The sequence below is a fragment of the Apium graveolens genome, chromosome 2, assembly GCF_009905375.1.
Source record: "Apium graveolens cultivar Ventura chromosome 2, ASM990537v1, whole genome shotgun sequence".
Lineage (NCBI taxonomy): Eukaryota > Viridiplantae > Streptophyta > Magnoliopsida > Apiales > Apiaceae > Apium > Apium graveolens.
The window spans coordinates 233,607,718-233,632,642 of NC_133648.1; the positions used below are offsets into that span (position 1 = coordinate 233,607,718).

General features: G+C 36.7%; 1 protein-coding gene across 1 annotated transcript; it reads right to left on the reverse strand.

The window, feature by feature from the left end:
- Positions 1-1,862: 1,862 nt before the first annotated feature.
- LOC141697753 (uncharacterized) lies at positions 1,863-2,261 on the reverse strand. The gene has a single exon (XM_074502291.1). The coding sequence runs from the start codon at positions 2,259-2,261 to the stop codon at positions 1,863-1,865; it is 399 nt and encodes a 132-aa protein (XP_074358392.1).
- Between the last annotated feature and the right edge of the window lie 22,664 nt (positions 2,262-24,925).

Below are 24,925 nucleotides of genomic sequence, written 5' to 3' on the forward strand. Positions count from 1 at the left end.
TGCAGACTTGAAGATTCACTGGAAGAAGTTCAAGAATTTGATCATGCCTCAGTGATATAAATCAAGATCGTGGATTTAATCAAGTGACAGAGATCTCGTCAGGGTATCATTTATTACAAGGATTCAATCAGAATATCATAGTCAAGACATGAAGAAAAGTCATGAAAGTTAGTCACTCATGAACCAGACAGTACATCGAGTGTCAGCATTGAAGTGGCGGAATTGATTCATAAGTCTCAGTGACTTTCAGAAGATTGTCAGAAGAATGGATGCTGCTAAGGGTTAGTATTAATTCTCTAATTAATTAATTAAGTCATATAATTTAATTAAGAAAATAAATTATATCTGCAAAGATTAATTTATTGATTAATTGAATTAAATTGATTAATTAATTTAGAATTAATATTAAGGATTTACAAGATTTTAATTGGTTTAAAATCTGCTTAAATTCAACAAGACAATTCATTTGAACTAGTATGACAATCGGTATGACAATTGATAGTCATACCGAAAGTCATGCCAATACATTTAATTGTCTTATTAGAATTTCTGTTTAGATTAAAATCTGTTATTAATTCAGCAAGACAATTTATTTGAACTAATATGACAATCGGTATGACAATCAATAGTCATACCGAATGTCTTGCTAGCTCATTTTAATAGTCTTGCTAGTTGTAAATTTTGTCACACCGAAAGTCTTGCTGGCCAAAAGGATTGTCATACCAGATCAATTTACATTCGGCTGTTTGATAAAAAGAAGCAGAAGTCTGTTACATTCAAACATAGCAATCAAAAAAAACAGAATACATACTCAAGAACAAAAAGAAAAAGGAGCAGAAAAATATTACATCTCATCTGCAACTTCAAGATCAATTTCTAGATTGTAAAGTTAAATCCAATCAACTAGAAATACTTATCTTGTTCTTGTGTATCAATCTAGCGGATTAAAATCCCTAGAACTTAATCTCAAATCGCATTTAGCATTTGATCTTTTAATTACAAAAATAGAAAAAGTTCATGTCGAATTTATTCTAGATTTGTAATAATTGATTTGAGATTAATCCCTTGTAACCGATACCGTAGTTGTAACACCTTTCAAGTTTAATAAAAGTTTTATTTAACTTGAATTTTGTTTCACAATTTTATTCCGTATTTTATTGGATTAAACGGTATTGTTTGCATTCAACCCCCCCTTCTACAAACAAATCGGGACCTAACACCATCCATAAAACTTAGCATCTCGTGTCCAGAAGTGGAATTGATTAGGGTATCAATCCTTGGTAGGGGGTAGCAGTCCTTGGGACAAGCATCATTCAAGTCAGTGAAGTCGATGCACATCCTCCACTTCCCATTGTCCTTCTTAACCATTACGGAGTTGGCCAACCATTCAGGGAATTACACTTCCTCAATGAATCCAGCTTCAAAAAGCTTCTGGACCTTCTGTTTAATGGCTTCCAGCCTATCAGGGATATAAGTTCTCTTCTTTTGCTTCACAACCTTTCGAGTTGGGTCAACATTCAACCTATGAGTTATAAGGTTCGGGTCAATTCCAGGAATATCGGCTGCTGTCCAAGCAAACACATCAGTGTTCTCTTGTACGAAAGTTGTTATTTGGCCCTTCAAGGGCTTGTCTAGATATGCCCCAATATACGTGACCTTCTCCGGGTCTAAGGGGTCTAGGGGAATTAGGACCAAGTCCTCTGCTGGCTTCCCTCAAAGTTTGTCATTCTCTCGGTCATCTGTGTCTTCTATGGGGAGGACCTGCACCCCAGTTCCATCGGGCCTAAGTGCTGCAACATAGCAACTACGGGCCATTTTCGGATCTTCTTTCGCTTCTCCAACACCGTTCATAGTTGGGAACTTCAGTACCATATGGTAGGTTGAGGGCACGGCTTTAACGCATGGATCCATGTTCTACCCATGATAGCATTGTAAGTAGAAGCTGCCTTAACAACCTGAAAGTTCAACATCTGTGTGGCCTCCTTGGGCTCTTCCCCGATAGTCACGGGAAGTTGTATTGTTCCTTCGACTTTGCATTCCACATGGTTAAACCCGTAGATGGGGGTGACGGATGGAGTTAGTTGAGAATCATTGTAGCTCATCCTTATGAATGTGTCATGGAAAAGAATATCCACGGAAGCTCTATTGTCCACTAGGACCCTCATAACAGGACAATTCCCGATTACCGGAGTGATAACCATATGATCATCCTGAGGAAATTTCAAACCTTCAAGGTATGGGTCACCAAATTCAAGCGCCATCTATGACTTAGAACGCTTAGATGGCTCTCCAACTATGCTCATCACCTCCCTCGCATAAGCTTTTCGAGAGTTCCTTGTAGTACCAGTTGTTGTAGGGCCTCCTAAGATCATATTGATTACTGGCCCTCGGGTTATGTGTTGCGATCTCTGTCATTACCCCTTCAATCGTCATCTCTTCGATTATTATCTCTTTTTTGGCATCCAGCCTCTTCACCCTTAGTGAAACATCTGAATTTTCCCCTTCGGATCAAATACACAATCTCATCTTTAAGTTACTTAAAATCGTCAGTATCATGACCAACACCTTTGTGGACACTGCAGTATCGACTCTTGCATGTTTCCTCGAGGTCTCCCCTCAGTGGCTTCGGCCATTTGAACTCTTTGTCTTTCTCAATTTTCATAAGGATCTGGCTCATTGAAGCGTTCAACCTTGCATATTCAGTGAACCTTGGTTGTTGATTCTTCTTAAAAGAAGAGGAGTCGGATCTTTTGTTAATTCGAGGGTACTTATCCTTGGCATCGTACTCCTGATCCGTATTCCGCTTCTTATTTCCAGCGGTTTCATCATTCACAGCTGTCTTCTTCATACTTTCATCCACTTTGATATACTTTCCGGCCCTATCTTGGAGCTGCAATATGCTTTTGGAAGGGTGCTTAGCTAGGGACATCTTAAAGAACTCGTCTCTAGTCCTTTACTATAGGGTTATCATAGTTACCTTATCGTCAAGATCAGTGACCTTCAGAGCCTCTTTCGTAAATCAATTCAGATATTCTCTCAGGGACTCCTTTTCTCCTTGGACTATGCCCATGAGAGAGGCCGAACTCTTCTCGTGTACTCTGCCACTTATGAATTGCTTGATAAAAGCTTGGCTCAAATCCTTAAAGGATCCAATAGAGTTTGGGGGAAGACGGTTGTACCACCTTTGAGCAATACCCGATAGGTTTGAGGAAAGGCCCGACACTTAATAGCGTCATTGACGGGTTGTAGCAACAGGGCATTAGAGAACGTCCTGACATGATTAGCAGGGTCGCTAGTACCATCGTATGATTTGATGGTGGGAATCTTGAGCTTTCTTGAGATGCGGGCATTCATTATCTCGTCAGTGAATGGTGGGTTTGGATCATCGGGATCTCCTAGGGGCATAAAATTATTTAGATCAGCCCCTGGGGCAACAACCCTTCTTGGTATTGGACCATCCAGGTCTATGATTGGAGGAGGATCTCTCAGCCTTGGAGCAAGTGGGGGTCTTGGAGTTAGGTGCGTCTCCAGATCGCACTTCAGCCATTGGATATCAACTTCATGAGCCCTGATCCTCTCCTGGACATCTTGGGGATTCATCCCTTGAGTGCTCATGGGGCGCTGGTCAGTACTAGGCATCGGCTCTTTACCAGCACGCCTCCTTCTCGGAGCAACATCATCATCCGATAATTCGGAGTCTCTATCAGTATAAGGTCCAGAGAATTCTTGATTCTCCAGAATAGGAGCCAAGCCACATATGTATTGGGGCGTCCGCCCTTGTGCTTCACTCCTATTAGAGTGTCCAATTCCTCTAGCTTCGGGGTATAGAGGCATCCCATAAAGGGGGGTTAGTGGTCACAATCGTCGAGTACTCATACCCAACGGTTTGAGAGTTCAGAGGTGCATGTAGATGCTAAAATTGGGTTTTTGTCCCTTGAGGAGCCGGGGGATTCATCCCTCGTGGCTGAGCCTTAGTTGCCCCTACCCGGGTTCCTCCTTGGGTGGAGGCATAGGTTGAGTGCGATGGTACTTCCACCACTGATGCGATTATTCATGATGGGACAGGAGTGTTTGTTCCACTATTGTTTCTGCTCCGTGTATTCACCATGGTTGTTGTAGTCTTCCCACGGATAGCGCCAAATATTGTGGAATAAAAACTAGAGTACGTTAGTAATTAATGCTAGGGTTTTTGAGCTTCAAGCTTTAATGGTTGCTCTTGCATTCGGGATTATCGGTCCTTACAAGATGCATATGTATCTCTGTATGGTAGAAAATCAAGCCAAAAACATAGTTCTAGGTTGAGGGATAGAGCCCTTTATATAGAGGTGAGTCTAGGGTTAGACTTGTATTGGGAGACTTGGTGGACAAGTCTCCAACTTAGATGAGAATTATGAGTCCCATAAAGGAAGGAACTCCAGAACCTTCTGTGTAGGACTTTGAGTCCGTTTAGGATACATGTCTCTGCTCTTCCATCCGTATTGGGACTAGTCCGTAAACAGCTTGTGTTTGTGGACCTTGATGACCTCAGCTGGTGGGCCTTATCTACATGGGCCGTCTTGAGTCTACTACAAGCTCGGACCAGATAGGTCTGTACAGGAATTCAGAAAAGAAACCCAAATATAATTAATGCGACATTTAATGTGTCTCTAGAATGTATTTTCTATCCATATCAGTCAAAATTTGGGTTGTCTCTTTTGCAGAAGTTAGAATCTACTATTTAAATGGCTTTTCCATTTTGCTTAGCAGGGAAGTAATGGAAACATATTGTGACGCCCTCAATCTCGGGGTTAGGAAATGAGGACCCACACACCTTTAATCTAATAATTAAATAAGCATAAACCCCGATTAGCTACCAACAGGATCAAACAGGATAAAGTATGAGATAAGATTACAACTACCAATCATAAAATATAACTTACAATCCCAAAATAATTTTAAATATACATAGTCGATCCCGGCTTGGAACCGACAGTTAACCCATTGTATCTCTACAATTTTCCTTCTAAGTGTTTGGTCACTCAGAATTACCACTACCTGCTCTGGCAACCGGAGGCCCTCAACACGATAGGGACCACCAGGTACGCTCTTACGAGCAGTGCGCCTAAGCCTGGCCATCTTCTTGCTTAACTTCCATGGTTAGATTAAAACAAAACATATGAGTATAAAACTCAGCAAGTAACTATAAAGCAGTTCTATGATATGAAATCCACAATTTACTTTACCAATCTCAGGGCATTCTACTTTATTTGTTCTAGGTGGCAGATTTCCATCTTTTGGGTTAAGGAAGGGTTGTGAAGGAAAAATGTGGGGCTTTCAAGGAACAAGGCTCGAAGCAGGGTGAAAGCCGACATTCATCACAAATCGTTAAAGGATCAGAACAGATCTTTTGGAAAGGAAATTAATAATATTTCACTATATGAAACCAATTATATGATCAACAGATTAAAATCAGGGTTCACGAGCTTTAAGCTTCACAATATCACAATCAACTCTTTTCAAAGCAATATAAACCATTTCCATTTTTCAAGAACCAATTACTGAACAGGATGATTCAGTTCCATTTTTAAATAATCAATATATAACCCTTGATTGGATCACTTTATCTTTTCATTTCATTATAATACGGGTGATCAGCCCGTACCGACCTCCATCCGGTCTTTAAGGTACCAATCGGCATAATTTCAGCCTTAAATTGGACTAGTCCCGCTAGCCTCTTAGCATGACTGGACTAGTCCCACTAGCCTCTTACGTCCCAATCCAATCCATCAGGAATTCGTTTGGAAAACCATGAGTTGGAAAAAGTAGGTTTTTCTAGATTCATTTTATCATTACCAAGAATATGAAATCATTCAGACTCTTTTGAGTCGAAACTCATTCTTAAGTCAAATTTCAAGAAAACAAAGTTAAGGAAGTGATTCAAAGACAAGCAAGGAACAACTCTAAAGATTTTAAATCAGGGATAACAAGATACTTAAATTAGAAGGATCAATATTTGTTTGAAGGATCAATAAGGTGATCAAGAAATAAGGTATCATTACAAAGGGTTCGTAAAGGTAATTATAGGGTTTATAACAGTTCATGGATTAACAAATAACTTGAACAGAAAAGACAGGCTACCAAAGGGTTGAATCAATAAGCTTATCAATAACAGTTTATCAAGATCAAAGACAGGGTATCTCAAGTCATTCACAGTTCCATACTCTACATGGTATGAACAATAATGTAATAACCCCAATTTTTGAGAAATTTTGAAACCCTTATGAATAGTGTTTTTGCTGAACGAGAAAACTTTTCATGCCACACTATGTAGGGGTTCTGTTATGGATATTCTGAGATTTTATTAGTACTCTATATGGTATATAAGTGTATGTAAAGATCGTCAGAATCCAATTCCGAACACTTTGATTTTTCCCGGAAATCCACTAGATACGGAAAGAATTGAGAAAAAGGTAACAGGATAAAAAAAGGATTTAAATTAAAGGATTATAGGAGAGGATCATAAAAGGAATATAATATATTGAGAAAGGTTAAGGGAACCTAAGTAATAAGATCTCGGGTATGATCCCTCAAACGATAAACGAGAACGAAAGTTAAGCGAACTGTATAACAGATCAGCGGTCATTAGGCAAACAATTAAAAGCTAATCAAAGGGATTAGTGGGGATGATGTCATCCAACCAATAGAAAGAGGACAAAGGAGGGGTGATGACATCACAAAGTGATGTAGGTATGACATGGGAAGGAAGGAGGTGTGGTTGAATGAGAACCACACAAATTCAAGGGCAACAAGGTAATTGACTAAATCAAACAACAAAAACCAACCAACCAAAAGCAAAACAAGGCAAAACACAAAAATCTCTCTTCTTCTTCTTCATGCTCTCGGCCCATTCCTTAAAAAATGAAGATCCAAGCTCCACCACTTACTATTTAGCAAGGTAATTATCTAAGCTTCCCCATGGATAGTTACATACTTCCTATAAGTTTAAGCTTCTAATTCCAAGCCAATCTTTTTCTATAAATCATGGAAGAAGATGGTGAATAGTGTTTTTCAAGAAATAAAATTTGTGTTCTTGAAGTTTTATTTAGATTAAGCTTGGATAAGGACTTTAAGGGTGATTCCAAGCCATTCTCTTGATTCTCCACTCTCCAAGGAAGGTATAACTTCTCAAACCCTTAGTATTAAGTTTTGTTGGTTTGGATTTCATAATGTTAGATGATGGGTTAGTGTAATGAGTGTGTACTCATAATAGAGCTTTGTTTAGTAAGTGGTTTTGTTGATTTTGGAGTTAGGAGTGATGCTTGTTAGATTTGAAGTTCTTGGTCACTTTTTTTGACTTGGTTTAGATGAATAAATTGGTAATATTGAGTTGATTGGGGGCTGTTGTAATGTAGTTTAGATGGAGGTTTGATTGGGTTGTGAATTGGAGTTGAAATTGTGGTTGTTTGAATTGGTTTAAATTTTGGAAATCGCGTAAACATAGCCGTCGTAACATCCGATTTTCTTTAGACTGTTTTTGTGCATAACATTAGGACCCGAGAACCCCCTGCTAGATTATGACCACTGCCATTTTTAGATAGCTCATGTTACGAGCTTCGTTTTGATATGTAGTTCGTTCGATTCCGATGCACGGTTTAGGAGAAACGACCGTTTCAAGTAACGGCGTTTCGCGAACGAAACTTTTCCCCTCGCCTTACTTTGAAACATAGGTTAAAGACCAAAAAGGGTTAATTAATGCATGAAACATTTATGGTAAGTGTGTTAGGCAGTTGGTAAGACACTCGCGAAGGAATCGCCTTAAAACTCGTAAAGGTTAAATTATTAAAAATGGTGGAGCCGAGGGTACCCGAGTGACTTAAGCAAATCAGTAAGCGCAAAACAAGCGTTAGAGTCTAAGTTAGTTAAAGTATAGATTTACAAGTGACTTTGGTTTAATTCCAACTTACTTGTTGTTTATAGGTTACCAGACTCGTCCCGAGCCTTTTATCACCCCAAGTCGCTCAGGCAAGTTTTCTACCCGTTATACTGTTGTTGTGATGTATATATGTATATGCATTATCTTGCGATAGATGCATGATGTTTATATTAGCAAATGTTGCAATATATTGAAGCATGCTGCTATGGTATATATATGCATGCCTGTTTCGTATTCTTGCCATCTATATTTGTTGATTCAGTTGATAATACCTATGCTAGAGAATAGCAGTAATTGGCATATACCCTTAGTATAGGGACCCAAAGGTGAAAACATTTTCTAAAACCGGGAGTCGAGGATCCCGAGTAGATTTTGTATATATATATATATATATTTATATATATATGGTTATAGTTTTCAAAACTATTAATCGAATAAGGTTTATTCGATAACTTTATTTATTAATGAATATTATCTTGAATATTCATTCGAGGACTTATGACTCCTTTATATTATTTATTGAATATTACTTGGATATTCATTTGAGGATGTATGACTCCTTTATTTTATTTAATGAATATTATTTATAATATTCATTCGAGGTATTATGACTCCGCTTATTACTGAAATATATTCTTTATTTTATTAAAGAATAAGGTGTTAATAATCAAACTTATTTTCGATTATTCAAATAAAGATAATACTTTCATATAAGTGTATCTTTGGTTATTTAATACCCGTTTCAAGTATAAGTTTTAAAACTTCTACTTCAATTATTTTTATAAAGATTATTCTTTATGGGAATATTATTTAAATAATAATATTCAGATATTTTCTAATATATCGGGGCTGATTTATTTCATTAAATCAGCTTTACTCCAAACATTCTTAAAAATGTTTTCGAGTCTTCAAAATGATTTTAAAAGTTAGACCGGATCCCAAAACTCGTTTTCCGATTTAAGATCTTCCTTTCGAAGGAGACTTCAATATTCGCTCAAAATCTTGGGGATCCGGCTCTGTGGTGTATTTTATATTCGCAACATGGTTGCTGTTTTGAGAAAACAATTTGATTACTTGCCCAATGTTCGGGAAGTAAGTCCATCTGATTGAGTCGGCATAAGCGACAGGCCGGGGTACGGTCTATGAATGTGTAAGTGGCTGGGTGGCAGTCCATCAACGCGTGAGTGGCCGGGTAACGGTCTAGCGCGAGGTCCTAATGCGGCCAGGGTGATGACCGGTGAGGAATTCATCCATCTACAGTAGAAAAGGTTACTTATTGGTATCTTTGCCTGATCAGCAAGATATCTGGTTTATGCCAAAATTCTTTTCCTTCCAAATTCATTGGATATTGCAACTCTGTTCATACTTTACATGACAGAGGTTTTCAGGAAATGTATGGGAGATATATATATGAATATATTTATATATCGGGACTTAATGAAGTATCTCGTAACTTCATTATTTATAATGATATTCAAAGATTGAATCTATTCAAATCTTGTCTTATAGTCTCATCTATGTGATGAACCTTTGAAACTAATTATAACTTGAACGGTGGTAGTTCAAGTAGTATTTGGAAAAGATATAAGTATATTGGAGTATCTTGTAACTTCATCTTTTAAACTTAAATCTAGTAAATGATTATCTTATGCATGACAAAGATTTTCAGAAAAGCGTTGAGACAAGGTTAGATATATGAGATCACCTTGCAACGATATTTTTATACAGTTATACACTGGAACTCTGTGTGTATTATGCATGGAAGAGGACTTCCCATATTTTGAAAAGTATATATATATATACTGAATATTTTGCGACTTCATCGCATTAAGATATCAACTTGGTTCATTTCTTTTGACCAAGACTTTCATGAGTGCTATGAGAAGGCTCATATATTGTTAATCATTATTCATATTATTTTGGTGGGCTTGCTGCTCACCCTTGCTTTATTTCTTCATCACACAACAACAGTTAGGAAAGATGGCCAGACTCCAGCAGACCCAGCGCAAGCGCGTGGGAAGCGTCCCGCGTCTTCCCGTTGATGTTGTAGCTGCTATAGCTGCAGAGGTAGATCTATTGTAGATCAGACCATCTACTTTTGAGAATCAATCATGTATAATTATAACTTGTGGCAGATAATGGCAATTAACTGTAAATTTATCAAGTAATCATTTTGGGTTGTAATAACTTTTAAATTGTGGATTCAAAGACTTGTACTTATTTAAATTTCATCTCTGAGACTATAACGGGTTGTGGTGTGTGTTAGTGTGGGGTCACAGCATAAGGTTAGTTATTATTAATTAAGTGAAGTGATATTGTGGAAAGAAAGACCGTGACGACCCGGATCCCCGACCCCGGATCTGGGGGTGTTACAGAAATGGTATCAGAGCTAAGCGTTATAAACCTCAGAGATGATGGGACGTTAAGATAATAAGTTCACTAAGATAATAAGAACTCTTGCCAAGTTCATAGTCGGGCTACCTAACGTAGTACTGACAGTTAAAACCCTTATGGGAACCCTTATAAATATCGTGATAGGAGCGTAGTTCGTTATCGTATATGGTAGCGGGACTCCGAACCCTGAGGTTGAGGAGCAACATCGCGATGATATTTTATTACTAATTGGAGATCGGATTGTGGATCCGATAGAGTGTCCTAATGCAGGACCGGATGATGTTGATATTGAGGATGTAGCGGTTGAGGATGTTGTCCTAGAAGGGATAGTTGTTGAGGAGGATCCCATGGAGGATCCTGACAGGATTGGATAAAGGACCACTGATGAATTGATGACCATGGTTTGGTCGACTACCAGAGGTAGGATTGGCCGGTCACTACCGGAGGTTCGTTCAAGTTGTAAAGATAGTAGCCCCTTTAACGCGGCTTACTCGTAAGACTGAGAAGTTCGAATGGACAGAGAAATGCGAGAACAGCTTTCAAGAACTGAAGCAGAGGTTGGTGATGGCCCCTATGCTGGCGTTGCCGGATGGAAAAGGAGATTTTGTGAAGTGTAGTGACGCTTCGCACAAGGGCTTAGGGTGCGTGCTTATGCAGCACGGTAAGGTAATCGCGTACATGTCAAGACAATTAAGGTAATATGAAATTCGATATCCCCGCTCATGAGCTTAGGCTCGGGCAATAGTTTTACTCTAAAGATTGGAGGCACTACTTGTATGGAGAGAAGTGCGAGAATTACCTAAGCCATAAGTGCTCTAGTACATTTTCACGTAGAAAGAGCTCAATATATGTCAGAGGAGGCAGTTAGAGCTAATCAAGAATAATGATTGGGAGATTCTTTATCATTCGGGGAAAGCCAATATGGTGGCTGATGCCCTTAGTAAAAAGGAGAGACTCAAGATGATAATGTCTTTTGGAGAGTTTATAAGAGATTTTGAGAAAATGGAAATAGAAGTGAAGGTAACCGGAGCCGGTACCGAAAAGCTGTTTGAGATTGCAATACAGCCCGAATTATTGGAAAAGATCATATTGTGCCAGAAAAAGTTATGAATGAAGGCAGAGAGCCAACAATTAGATAAAAGATTAATATCGAGAAAGATGATAAGGGAATAATGAGGTATTCCTATAGAATTTGGGTTCCGAAAGTTCAAGAGCGTAAGGATGAGAACTTAGATGAGAGCCATAGTTTGAGGAATAAGATTTAGAGCAAACCCTGAACGTGATAGTCAGGGAGGTCGCCATCAAGATAGAAGGAACCCATGACATAATGGAGTGGAAAATGAGGATTTTAAATTAAAAGATGACCCCAATTATGGGGAGTAGGATGAAACATTTCATACTAAGGAAACAGAAAGTCGAGTAAGGAAAGGAGACCCGAGACGGTACTCCTATACGGCAATTCATGGACCTGTCTAAAAAGAACTTAGACTATTATCCCCAACCACCACCCTGAGGAGACAGTGCGGTGAGAAATTCTTTCAGGACCTTTAAGTCGCTAAGCTCTCAGAGTTCCATGGAACAAGCTGACCCAGCCGAGGCAAGAGCCTGGCTAAAGGAAATAGAGAAATCATTTGAGATTCTAAATGATTGACGAACCACAAAGGACTGTTTTTGTCACTTACCCTCCTAAGAGAGAGGCCACCCGCTGGTGAAAGACCAAGAAAGGCACGGAGCCAGAGGTTATGATAAACTGATTAAAGTTCAGCCAATTGTTTTCGGGAAAGTAATTCCCAAGGTTATGGAGAGAGTGTAAAAGCTTTAGAGCCAGAACAAAGGCAGACGAGTATGATGAATTGTGAATTTAAGTTGTAAAAGTTGTCATGATTCGTTCTAAGGCCACGAATCCAGAATGACGGGATGTTTGAAATCAATGCTTATGTTGTGTTGGTTCATGAAATAATGATAAGAGAAAGGAAAATAAAAAGAAATTGAAGTGGAAAGGAATATAACGGCAATAGAGTTTGAGGTATGATAAGGGAGTTGGGTATGAGGAAACCCTAACGACTCGTAGCAATAGAAATAGAAAAGTATGCATTCGTCAGGATGAGGATGATTCACCATAAGTTAAAATTGATGGTTGAGGGCATAAGAGATACATATAGTTTATCCCCTGTAAGTTGGGAGGATTCGAGGAAACCTTGAGATAATTCGAAGGATAAATAATGAGACGCGGATAGACTAAGGGGATAAGGAAGTAAGAAATTAGGAAAAATTGGATGAAGGAAGTGACCTTCAAGAAGGTGAAATGTAAGACCAGTGGCTTGATACCCAGAAAGGGAGACGCCAGGTATGAAAGATATCCCAACATTGAGGTGACTGTTGAGATAAACAACAAAAGTAAATAAGGAATTATTAAGAAGAAGTTCACGTTGAACACGACCAATATCTTCCAGAACATCCTTGTTATCGTTACCAAATTAGGCAAGACAAGCGGATAACCGTTGTTATCTTTTGGAGGCCATATGGATTGACCTCAATTTGAATAAGGATGCTATTATGAAGTTAGGTATAGACTATCGAGGTGGGAATGATGAATATGATAATCTATCAAGGAAATATGACTTGATTTATTCGTGGAAGGATGCAGGTACCTTTTAAAGGTGGAATTAAGGATAGAACATTGGTAACTTAAAATGAATCCTAGGGGACTGCATAAAGGTTGGCATGTCACCCTTAATAGGGACAGTATGAGTTTTGACAGTATGATTGGGAAAGGGTTAAGGTAACAACAACCTTTAAGAATCAGTGGAGAAATTTTGCAGAAGTATATAGACAATGGTTCTACTATTAGTAAATGGTATTGTGATATGCCCTGTATCTAGGGAATACAGGAGGAACGATTGAAGGATAACCTTAGAGGTTTTATAAGGAAAAAGGTAATATTCAAAATTCTCAAGAATAGAAATGTGGATAAAGGAAATATGACGTAATTATAATGATGCCAAGTGGGGCACGTGTTAAACCACGAGAAAGTATGGATCGAACCAGTAATGGTCGAAATTGTTCAGGGCAATTAGGACTTAAGATAAAAAAAAATGTTCTAAGTATGATTGAGAGTCAGTCTTGACAGTGATTAGCCTCTAAAGACTGAGGCAATAACTTATGGAAAAATGGTGATATTTTTTTTCCCATCTGATTTTAAGGAAAACATCTTCACATAAGCTGTGATTGAAATGAGGTAGAAAATTATTTGGAGGTGGTTAAAATGACATTGACTATAAGGAAATTGTACTATCAGGAAAGGCCAAAGAGGTGGCCGACACTTTAAAGGTAAGTGGATAATTATAGGCGCGTGTGCCAAAAGAATACAGTGATGATGGTTAAAAATGTGAAGGTTGAATTATGGTTTGGAAGATTGACATTCCTTCTGATGACTGTGCAATACCCAACCGTAATAGTAGTTGGTAAAGGTTTAATTTGTGTAATCGCCATGAACGGGCTATCTATCTTAGAAGGTCCTATCTTGAGATAAGCCAGGACCATGTTTCAAAAAGGACCAAACAAACCTTTGAGTTAAGTCTTCTATTGAAGGCATATGATTAAGACTGGTATTAACCTGCTATCGGTGCTTTGATTGAAACTCTTCTACAATTTTATATGCTTCATGTCATGTATGTATGTCAGGATCAGGAGTGTACTCCATGAATCATGAATGGTGATTATGTTACCTCCTTAGAAGGATTTGATACGATATGTATAGACTCCGTATGGTTAGCTATTAAGACTTCATGGAAAATGAATGACGACAGTAGGTCAGTGGTGGACCATAGTAAGGCAGCAATGATTCTGCGAGTAGTGAGCTGATTACAACCATGAGAGTTGTATTGGAATGGGTGTTGAGATTGAGTACCACTAATCGGGTCGTGGTAGTGTATAAGTTATCATTGATAGACTAATTAAGTAGAGTATCTACCTAGTGAATAATTATTCTTTCTTATCAATAGAGAGTCGTATTATTATACGAGGAAGGTTGCGGTGCGAGCATAGAATCCTAGTAACGGTGATATATTGAATGAGATCCCAGATTCGATTTTCGATGTCGAGGGAGTTTCAAAGGTGATTGTGTATAAGCTCGAGGAAGAGCATGGGTCCATAGAATGATGGACGGAATAGCAAATATTTAAGCATGGGAAATGCGATGCGATAATACTCGATGTTGATATAAATACATATATGTTTTGTTCTCCTATGACAAACCTCTATAGTTCAGAGGTAGATTCCAAGCCAGATATATTATGGCAATATTTTTACATATATATATACAATTCTCTTCAGTTCGCTCTTTTCTCTTCTTGTCATTTCATGTAAGCTGAGAAGAACAACCCTTCCAGAAGGGGAGGTATTGCCGAATGACTGTCTATCTGTGTGATAGAAGCCTAGTAGGATACCAACTATTGTTTAATTGCTTGTCAAGTACTAAAGGTTGGCCACCTTCTGTACTAACTATGCGAGATAACAATTGTTCATGATCATAGTGATCTCTCAACAAATTCCTTTACTTCTATATGATTGATCAAACTTTGGGAAATAGAAACAGCTGAAAAAGGAGTAATAAAGTTGTGGTAGTATTCGGAATGGAAACACATTCGTGATACTAAGGTTGATGTGGTTATTAAAAGGTTATAGAACGCTAACGAGCAAAAGTATAACTAGTATAATATTAGGAACGGAAGATAGTAGCGACTACGAACTGGGAAAAAGGATGGGTAGTGAGAAGCAAAAGCTCTAATGCTAAAAGCTATAATGAGAGTCTGTGCAATAGACTTGAAAGAAATTGGAATGATCACTTAACACGGATTGAGTTTTCTTACGACAATAGATCATATGTCAGTATTGAGATATCGCCTTATGAGATCCTTGAGGGAAGAAATATCGATCTCCCTTATGTTAGGATGAAGTTGTAGAGCGCAAGATGCTCGGACCAGCAGTGGTCTAAAGGACCAAGGATATGATAGATCTAATCAGAGGACGGTTGGTAGTAGCCCAAGATGGACATGATAAGTATGTTGATTTGACACGAAAGGATAAAGAGTACGAAATAGGGGACCTAGTAATGTTATAGGTATCCCTTGGAAAGGATTGATGAGGTTCGGAAAGAAAGGAAAGCTAAGTCTACAATTTGTTGGACCCTCGGATATATTAAGACGTTTGGGAAGTTAGCATATGAGCTAGCCCTACCCCCGAACCTGTAGCAAGTTCATAACTTGTTCCACGTATCAATATTAAGGAAGTGTAATTCGGATGCCAGACAAATAGGGGCATATGAGCGCATAGACATGCAACCCGACGTAACCTATATGGAGCAACCAGGAAGGATTATAGAGTGAAAAAGGAACAAGTGTTTAGGGGAAGGATTATCAAACTAGGTAGAGTTTGGTGGCAGGACCACAATGTGGGAAAATTGACTTGAGAGTTAGAAAGTGCAATATTAAGAAGGTATCCCTATTCATTTCTATCTGATTCCGGGACGGAATCCTTTTAAGGAGGGGAGACTGTAATAACCCCAATTTTTGAGAAATTTTGAAACCCTTATGAATAGTATTTTTGCTGAACGAGAAAACTTTTCATGCCACACTATGTAGGGGTTCTGTTATGGATATTCTGAGATTTTATTAGTACTCTATATGGTATATAAGTGTATGTAAAGATCGTCAGAATCCAATTCCGAACACTTTGATTTTTCCCGGAAATCCACTAGATACGGAAAGAATTGAGAAAAAGGTAACAGGATAAAAAAAGGATTTAAATTAAAGGATTATAGGAGAGGATCATAAAAGGAATATAATATATTGAGAAAGGTTAAGGGAACCTAAGTAATAATATCCCGGGTATGATCCCTCAAACGATAAACGAGAACGAAAGTTAAGCGAACTGTATAACAGATCAGCGGTCATTAGGCAAACAATTAAAAGCTAATCAAAGGGATTAGTGGGGATGATGTCATCCAACCAATAGAAAGAGGACAAAGGAGGGGTGATGACATCACAAAGTGATGTAGGTATGACATGGGAAGGAAGGAGGTGTGGTTGAATGAGAACCACACAAATTCAAGGGCAACAAGGTAATTGACTAAATCAAACAACAAAAACCAACCAACCAAAAGCAAAACAAGGCAAAACACAAAAATCTCTCTTCTTCTTCTTCTTCATGCTCTCGGCCCATTCCTTAAAAAATGAAGATCCAAGCTCCACCACTTACTATTTAGCAAGGTAATTATCTAAGCTTCCCCATGGATAGTTACATACTTCCTATAAGTTTAAGCTTCTAATTCCAAGCCAATCTTTTTCTATAAATCATGGAAGAAGATGGTGAATAGTGTTTTTCAAGAAATAAAATTTGTGTTCTTGAAGTTTTGTTTAGATTAAGCTTGGATAAGGACTTTAAGGGTGATTCCAAGCCATTCTCTTGATTCTCCACTCTCCAAGGAAGGTATAACTTCTCAAACCCTTAGTATTAAGTTTTGTTGGTTTGGATTTCATAATGTTAGATGATGGGTTAGTGTAATGAGTGTGTACTCATAATAGAGCTTTGTTTAGTAAGTGGTTTTGTTGATTTTGGAGTTAGGAGTGATGCTTGTTAGATTTGAAGTTCTTGGTCACTTTTTTTGACTTGGTTTAGATGAATAAATTGGTAATATTGAGTTGATTGGGGGCTGTTGTAATGTAGTTTAGATGGAGGTTTGATTGGGTTGTGAATTGGAGTTGAAATTGTGGTTGTTTGAATTGGTTTAAATTTTGGAAATCGCGTAAACATAGCCGTCGTAACGTCCGATTTTCTTTAGACTGTTTTTGTGCATAACATTAGGACCCGAGAACCCCCTGATATATTATGACCACTGCCATTTTTAGATAGCTCATGTTACGAGCTTCGTTTTGATATGTAGTTCGTTCGATTCCGATGCACGGTTTAGGAGAAACGACCGTTTCAAGTAACGGCGTTTCGCGAACGAAACTTTTCCCCTCGCCTTACTTTGAAACATAGGTTAAAGACCAAAAAGGGTTAATTAATGCATGAAACATTTATGGTAAGTGTGTTAGGCAGTTGGTAAGACACTCGCGAAGGAATCGCCTTAAAACTCGTAAAGGTTAAATTATTAAAAATGGTGGAGCCGAGGGTACCCGAGTGACTTAAGCAAATCAGTAAGCGCAAAACAAGCGTTAGAGTCTAAGTTAGTTAAAGTATAGATTTACAAGTGACTTTGGTTTAATTCCAACTTACTTGTTGTTTATAGGTTACCAGACTCGTCCCGAGCCTTTTATCACCCCAAGTCACTCAGGCAAGTTTTCTACCCGTTATACTGTTGTTGTGATGTATATATGTATATGCATTATCTTGCGATAGATGCATGATGTTTATATTAGCAAATGTTGCAATATATTGAAGCATGCTGCTATGGTATATATATGCATGCCTGTTTCGTATTCTTGCCATCTATATTTGTTGATTCAGTTGATAATACCTATGCTAGAGAATAGCAGTAATTTGCATATACCCTTAGTATAGGGACCCAAAGGTGAAAACATTTTCTAAAACCGGGAGTCGAGGATCCCGAGTAGATTTTGTATATATATATATATATATATATATATTTATATATATATGGTTATAGTTTTCAAAACTATTAATCGAATAAGGTTTATTCGATAACTTTATTTATTAATGAATATTATCTTGAATATTCATTCGAGGACTTATGACTCCTTTATATTATTTATTGAATATTACTTGGATATTCATTTGAGGATGTATGACTCCTTTATTTTATTTAATGAATATTATTTATAATATTCATTCGAGGTATTATGACTCCGCTTATTACTGAAATATATTCTTTATTTTATTAAAGAATAAGGTGTTAATAATCAAACTTATTTTCGATTATTCAAATAAAGATAATACTTTCATATAAGTGTATCTTTGGTTATTTAATACCCGTTTCAAGTATAAGTTTTAAAACTTCTACTTCAATTATTTTTATAAAGATTATTCTTTATGGGAATATTATTTAAATAATAATATTCAGATATTTTCTAATATATCGGGACTGATTTATTTCATTAAATCAGCTTTACTCCAAACATTCTTAAAAATGTTTTCGAGTCTTCAAAATAATTTTAAAAGTTAGACCGGATCCCAAAACTCGTTTTCCGATTTAAGATCTTCCTTTCGAAGGAGACTTGAATATTCGCTCAAAATCTTGGGGATCCGGCTCTGTGGTGTATTTTATATTCGCAACATGGTTGCTGTTTTGAGAAAACAATTTGATTACTTGCCCAATGTTCGGGAAGTAAGTCCATCTGATTGAGTCGGCATAAGCGACAGGCCGGGGTACGGTCTATGAATGTGTAAGTGGCTGGGTGGCAGTCCATCAACGCGTGAGTGGCCGGGTAACGGTCTAACGCGAGGTCCTAATGCGGCCAGGGTGATGACCGGTGAGGAATTCATCCATCTACAGTAGAAAAGGTTACTTATTGGTATCTTTGCCTGATCAGCAAGATATCTGGTTTATGCCAAAATTCTTTTCCTTCCAAATTCATTGGATATTGCAACTCTGTTCATACTTTACATGACAGAGGTTTTCAGGAAATGTATGGGAGATATATATGAATATATTTATATATCGGGACTTAATGAAGTATCTCGTAACTTCATTATTTATAATGATATTCAAAGATTGAATCTATTCAAATCTTGTCTTATAGTCTCATCTATGTGATGAACCTTTGAAACTAATTATAACTTGAACGGTGGTAGTTCAAGTAGTATTTGGAAAAGATATAAGTATATTGGAGTATCTTGTAACTTCATCTTTTAAACTTAAATCTAGTAAATGATTATCTTATGCATGACAAAGATTTTCAGAAAAGCGTTGAGACAAGGTTAGATATATGAGATCACCTTACAACGATATTTTTATACAGTTATACACTGGAACTCTGTGTGTATTATGCATGGAAGAGGACTTCCCATATTTTGAAAAGTATATATATATATATACTGAATATTTTGCGACTTCATCGCATTAAGATATCAACTTGGTTCATTTCTTTTGACCAAGACTTTCATGAGTGCTATGAGAAGGCTCATATATTGTTAATCATTATTCATATTATTTTGGTGGGCTTGCTGCTCACCCTTGCTTTATTTCTTCATCACACAACAACAGTTAGGAAAGATGGCCAGACTCCAGCAGACCCAGCGCAAGCGCGTGGGAAGCGTCCCGCGTCTTCCCGTTGATGTTGTAGCTGCTATAGCTGCAGAGGTAGATCTATTGTAGATCAGACCATCTACTTTTTAGAATCAATTATGTATAATTATAACTTGTGGCAGATAATGGCAATTAACTGTAAATTTATCAAGTAATCATTTTGGGTTGTAATAACTTTTAAATTGTGGATTCAAAGACTTGTACTTATTTAAATTTCATCTCTGAGACTATAACGGGTTGTGGTGTGTGTTAGTGTGGGGTCACAGCATAAGGTTAGTTATTATTAATTAAGTGAAGTGATATTGTGGAAAGAAAGACCGTGACGACCCGGATCCCCGACCCCGGATCTGGGGGTGTTACAAATAACCTCTCTATAACCATTTTCACAAGTAATGACAGTTACTTGCCTGAATTCGCTTTCCTGAAGGTTGAACTACTGCCACCTAGTATACCCTTTCCTTTCCTAGCCTGAATGCCCTCACGCTCCGAATCTAGTATAAAAACCAAAACCTTAATCAGTTTCTCAACTCTCATTCCCGGAACGATCACTCATTAAGATGGCTCGATTATACCCTTAACTCAAATATACGAGTTTAGCTTATACACATAAGCACATAGCACATCACACATCATATACTTTATTCTTAACCTTTACACCTTTATATCAACTCGAAATTCGACTTATAAACATCCTTATCTCAACTCGAAGTCAAATCATACTTTATATTAGTACACATAACTCTTTATACTTGAAATCCTTATACGAATAAACAAATGACAAAACTTATAATAACGACCCTAAAGTTATCTTTAAACCAACACGATAACCATAGATAACACAAATCAATCATCCCCTTTCTTTTATACTTAAATTCAAACCAAACATATCAAATTAGGAAAAAAATCTCACATACAATCCCTAATTAATCTTCATGATCCATTCAAGCACTTAAATTACCTTCTTAAATGCTATAATCCATTCGGCCTTAACCACAAATCATAACTCAACAACCAAACAATGACATGCATCATCAATTCCTCTTTTAAATCAACATGCAATCTTATTGCTTCCTAGTTAAACTTAGATTATACCAAGATCAAGTCACAAAAATCAATTTTCCCTTTTATTAGTACAATGTTGAACCAAAATCTTCAACATGCAATTCTCAATTTTGATTTTTTTTTTAAGCATCCAATCAACTATACAAGTCCAAATACCTTTAAAACAATCATAAAATCATTTTATCAATCAACATACTTAAATCTCAAAAGAAACACCAACCCTTATTCGAATTTCCAACAATCAAGACATGCATGCAACCATTTAAGTAATTTATCTATCAAACACTCTAATTATCCAATAATTTCCAAGGATAAACATCAACAAGTCATTTTTATTTACTAAAAATCATTTTGATCTTCTAAAAATCAAGATTCCATTCGGGTTTTTCAAAAAAAATAACACATGCAAACATTTTTCACAATCCTTAAATCATTAATCATTCTAATCCATCATCGACATCCAAGAATAAACATCCACAACCATTTAAATCAACAATAATCAACTCATTAACTTTTAGAAATCAAAAACCCATTCGGGTTCTAAATAAATCACTACATGCAATCACCAAAGATAAGATTTATGTATGCTAGAGCTCAGTTATAGCATCATCACTCACCACCGGTTCATTGGAGTTCATCACCGGTGGCGGTGGCTTCACGGTGGTGCCCTCATTCAAGGGTGTCCAACCACGAAACCCCCGTTTTTCTATTAATTCCTCAAAACAACTAACATGCACATATCATATACCAATCATTTGCAAAGAATCATGCTTAAACAAGATGATATCAACAAGAACAACAAGAACCGAGAAGCTCTCGGGTAAACACACACACATCGAGCATACACCTCTACATGCAAGTGGATATATACACATGCACACTCTTCTACCTACATATATATGTTTATCAAGAGATTTTGGGAAGAATTGGTGAGATTTATCAAAGGAACAAGAGGTATACCGAGAGAGAGAGAGAAGAGAGCCGAGAGAGAGAGAGAGAGAGGGAGAGAGAGCGAGAGAGAGAGAGAGAAAAGAGTTCACGGGAGAAAGAAAGAAAAGGAAGGGGGAGAAATGAGTTTATAAATGATAAGGACAGGGGCAATTAATAATTTACTAACTCTCTTTTTAAATTGATTTTCCTTTCTCTTTTTACTCCCATAGAATATTGGTAGAATAAAAAATATATCTCTCTCAGAAAGTTGAAAATTATAGCGATTGACAATTTTAAAACGTAGATCTCGAAATTAGCTTTGCAACCATTACTCACAATAGACTTTTGAGCGTACGGTTGATTTTATACGATTTTTACAAGTTTGTGCTAATAATAGCATTTAATCATATAAAAATCATTTTAAAAACAACGATCATGAAATAAATCCGTCTATCATTTTTAGAAAGTCTCTAGGAATATTATGACGATAACAGAACAAATCTCATGCATTTATCTTACTCAGATAATTTTATAAAAATACGCGAAGGTTAAATAAACCTTATTCAAATCAAATAATTCCCTTAAATTCATATAAATGTCAACAGATCACGTAGTCATGCACATAGACAAGCAATCACACACATACGAACACATCACAACTCATGTCCGATCAGAAAATTTGTCCTTCTTTAATCTTTATTCTTTTCTATGCGTACCGGGTCACGTTCAGCCTGACTGTCCGACACTCAGCGTTTCAATTACGCTTCTCATTATCGACCGACACGTCACTAGGACGCAATATTTTACTTAACATTTCATTTCACATAATAACACATAGTTCATATTTTAAATATCTTACCCCTTTTTTAGGACGGGTTCCGTTCTACCTGACGGCCCGACAACACAGCTTAACTCCTAAGCTGACTCTTTAAATTGGAACGCTTATATTTACGCTCCTAGATTCTAGTATACAGTAAAGAAAATTAATCAACACTTAATCACATAATCATAATCACTTCACATAAATCTCACTTTATTCACTTAATTACATCGTAAAATTCTCAGTCGTCACACATATTCAACCATAGAATTAAAGAGGGTGATTAGCTTGATGAATGTCAAGGATACTAGTACAAGGATGTGGAAGAATGTGATGTCTGAGAGGCTGAGAGAAAGGAATGAAAGACATGCAAGAATAAAGACTGAGAGAGAGGAAAGGGAAAGGTTGTATGCCAAGGAGATATAAATATTTGAACAAAGATCAAATAAACTCAAGGCATGGGGGATGAGTAGAGTCTCAAAGGGTGGACATTTTCTAAACATAACAGTTGGCAGATTATCAAAATTTAGAGTTAATTACCTCAATAATTACTCATTAGAAGAATGGCTCAAACTGGTGGAAGCTTTAAGAGGGACAAAAATAATTGAAGAACTTCAAGTGCTAGTAAATATTAAGGACCTCATTAGGAAAGAAACTGGTTATGAGAAATTCACTAGATGGCTATAATTGTTGAACTTATGTAAGTACTCAATGTATAAAAGTTTGTATTTATCAATGTGTCAATTTGTATGTATTTGATTTTAGCTTGGGGTTAGTCTTGTTATCAGGCATGAATTTATGATAAGCAATCTTCTCACAAATTGGGGGAGATTGTTGTGCAAGTCATGCCTGTACAATAACAAGACTAAGTCACATTGACAGCCCTAAGATTAAATTGTTTGATAATCAATTTTATATTCTGTAATTGTATTTCTTGAGTCTATAATATGGTTAAAAAATTAGAGTGGGACATTTTTCTGTGAACAGATTCAAGCTAAGGAATAAACTCTGAAAGAAGATCAAGCCATGATCAGGCCTCAGAGAAAAGTGTAGAAGCTTGGAGTTGAATAAAGTTGTTCTATGAAAAAATGTTCTAAGTCAAGATATCAACAAGTCACAAATTAAGTTATATCGAGAAGTCATTCGAGAAGTCCAAAATGACTTGTAGAGAAGTCCAAAATGCCTTATAGAGAAGTCTCAGAGATATCAATAAGTCAAATGAAGATGTAGAGAACTGGAGATATCGACAAGTCATTTCTGCATGTAGAGATCTCATAAATATCGACAAGTCAAATGAAGATGTAAGAGTTGGAGATATCGACAAGTCAATTTCTCATATAGAGATCTAAGAAATATCGATACGTCAAAATGTGTATATAGAGATCTCAGAGATATCGACAAGTCATTTCTACATGTAGAGAACTCAGACACATCGACAAGTTATTTCACATGCAAGGATCTAGAGACCTAGATAAGTCAAATATACCTATAGAGAACTCAGAGATCTTGATATGTCATTATACTTATCGAGATGTCACTTCTCGAATTTTAGTGCAAGTTTTGTTAACCCGTGCTACTAGTCTATAAAGCATGCACGGGTCCTCAGTTCAAAAATAACAAATTAATCTAGATTTTCTTATTTTCTCTCAAGATAGAAGTTGCGTTCTTATTTTCTTCAGAACACAGAATTTGTAGCAAGACAAACTTAATTAATACAATTAAGTGAGTTTTTGATATTGTTTGTTTGTGTTACTTATGCTTACTTCAATATCTCTACATTTCTATAACTGCTTTGTTCAAACCATAATCCAAAAAGCTTAAAACAAAGAAAACTCCAAGAAACACATTCACCCCCTGTGTTATATTTCAAAGCATTCAATATCTAACAGGGTTTATTTCTATTTTAAAATCGATTTAGCATAAAGATGAGAAAAAAATTATATTATCAAAATATATAAAACTTAGCTATATAAAGTTCATGATTCTTAAAATTATAGAATATATCCAAATGTCTTTTAGTTGATAAGAAGATAAAGTTTCAGTCAATAACACTCTAGTATTTCTAGTATGATGCCAAATAAAAGCATTACATAATTTTATAAAACTAGAAATATAAACCAAATCAAACCAAACATACTCAGTATATCTCATTTAAAGCGGGGTCTAAGAATGATAAGACTCCTATTTCGAGAAATAGGGAGGCTATTTTCGTGAATATCCCGACTTATTGCAAGATAATATATGTGTTTATGTGCGATAACTGAGTCCATGACATACTTCACATGTGACTTACCCATTAACTATCATTGAAGTAAATCGATCGAGGAGAAAAATATTGACCCATCTAAAATGTAACCAAGTATAACAACATACAAACATGAAATAAAAGTGAAAATTGTAGAGATTCAAGTAGTCAAATTACCAAGAAAACAATACTTCTATGTCCCACAAATGTTTATCAATGAAGAACTAAATAATGCAGAAAAATAACAAGCGTAAAATCTAACGACACGATGATTTATACGTGGAAAACCTCTTC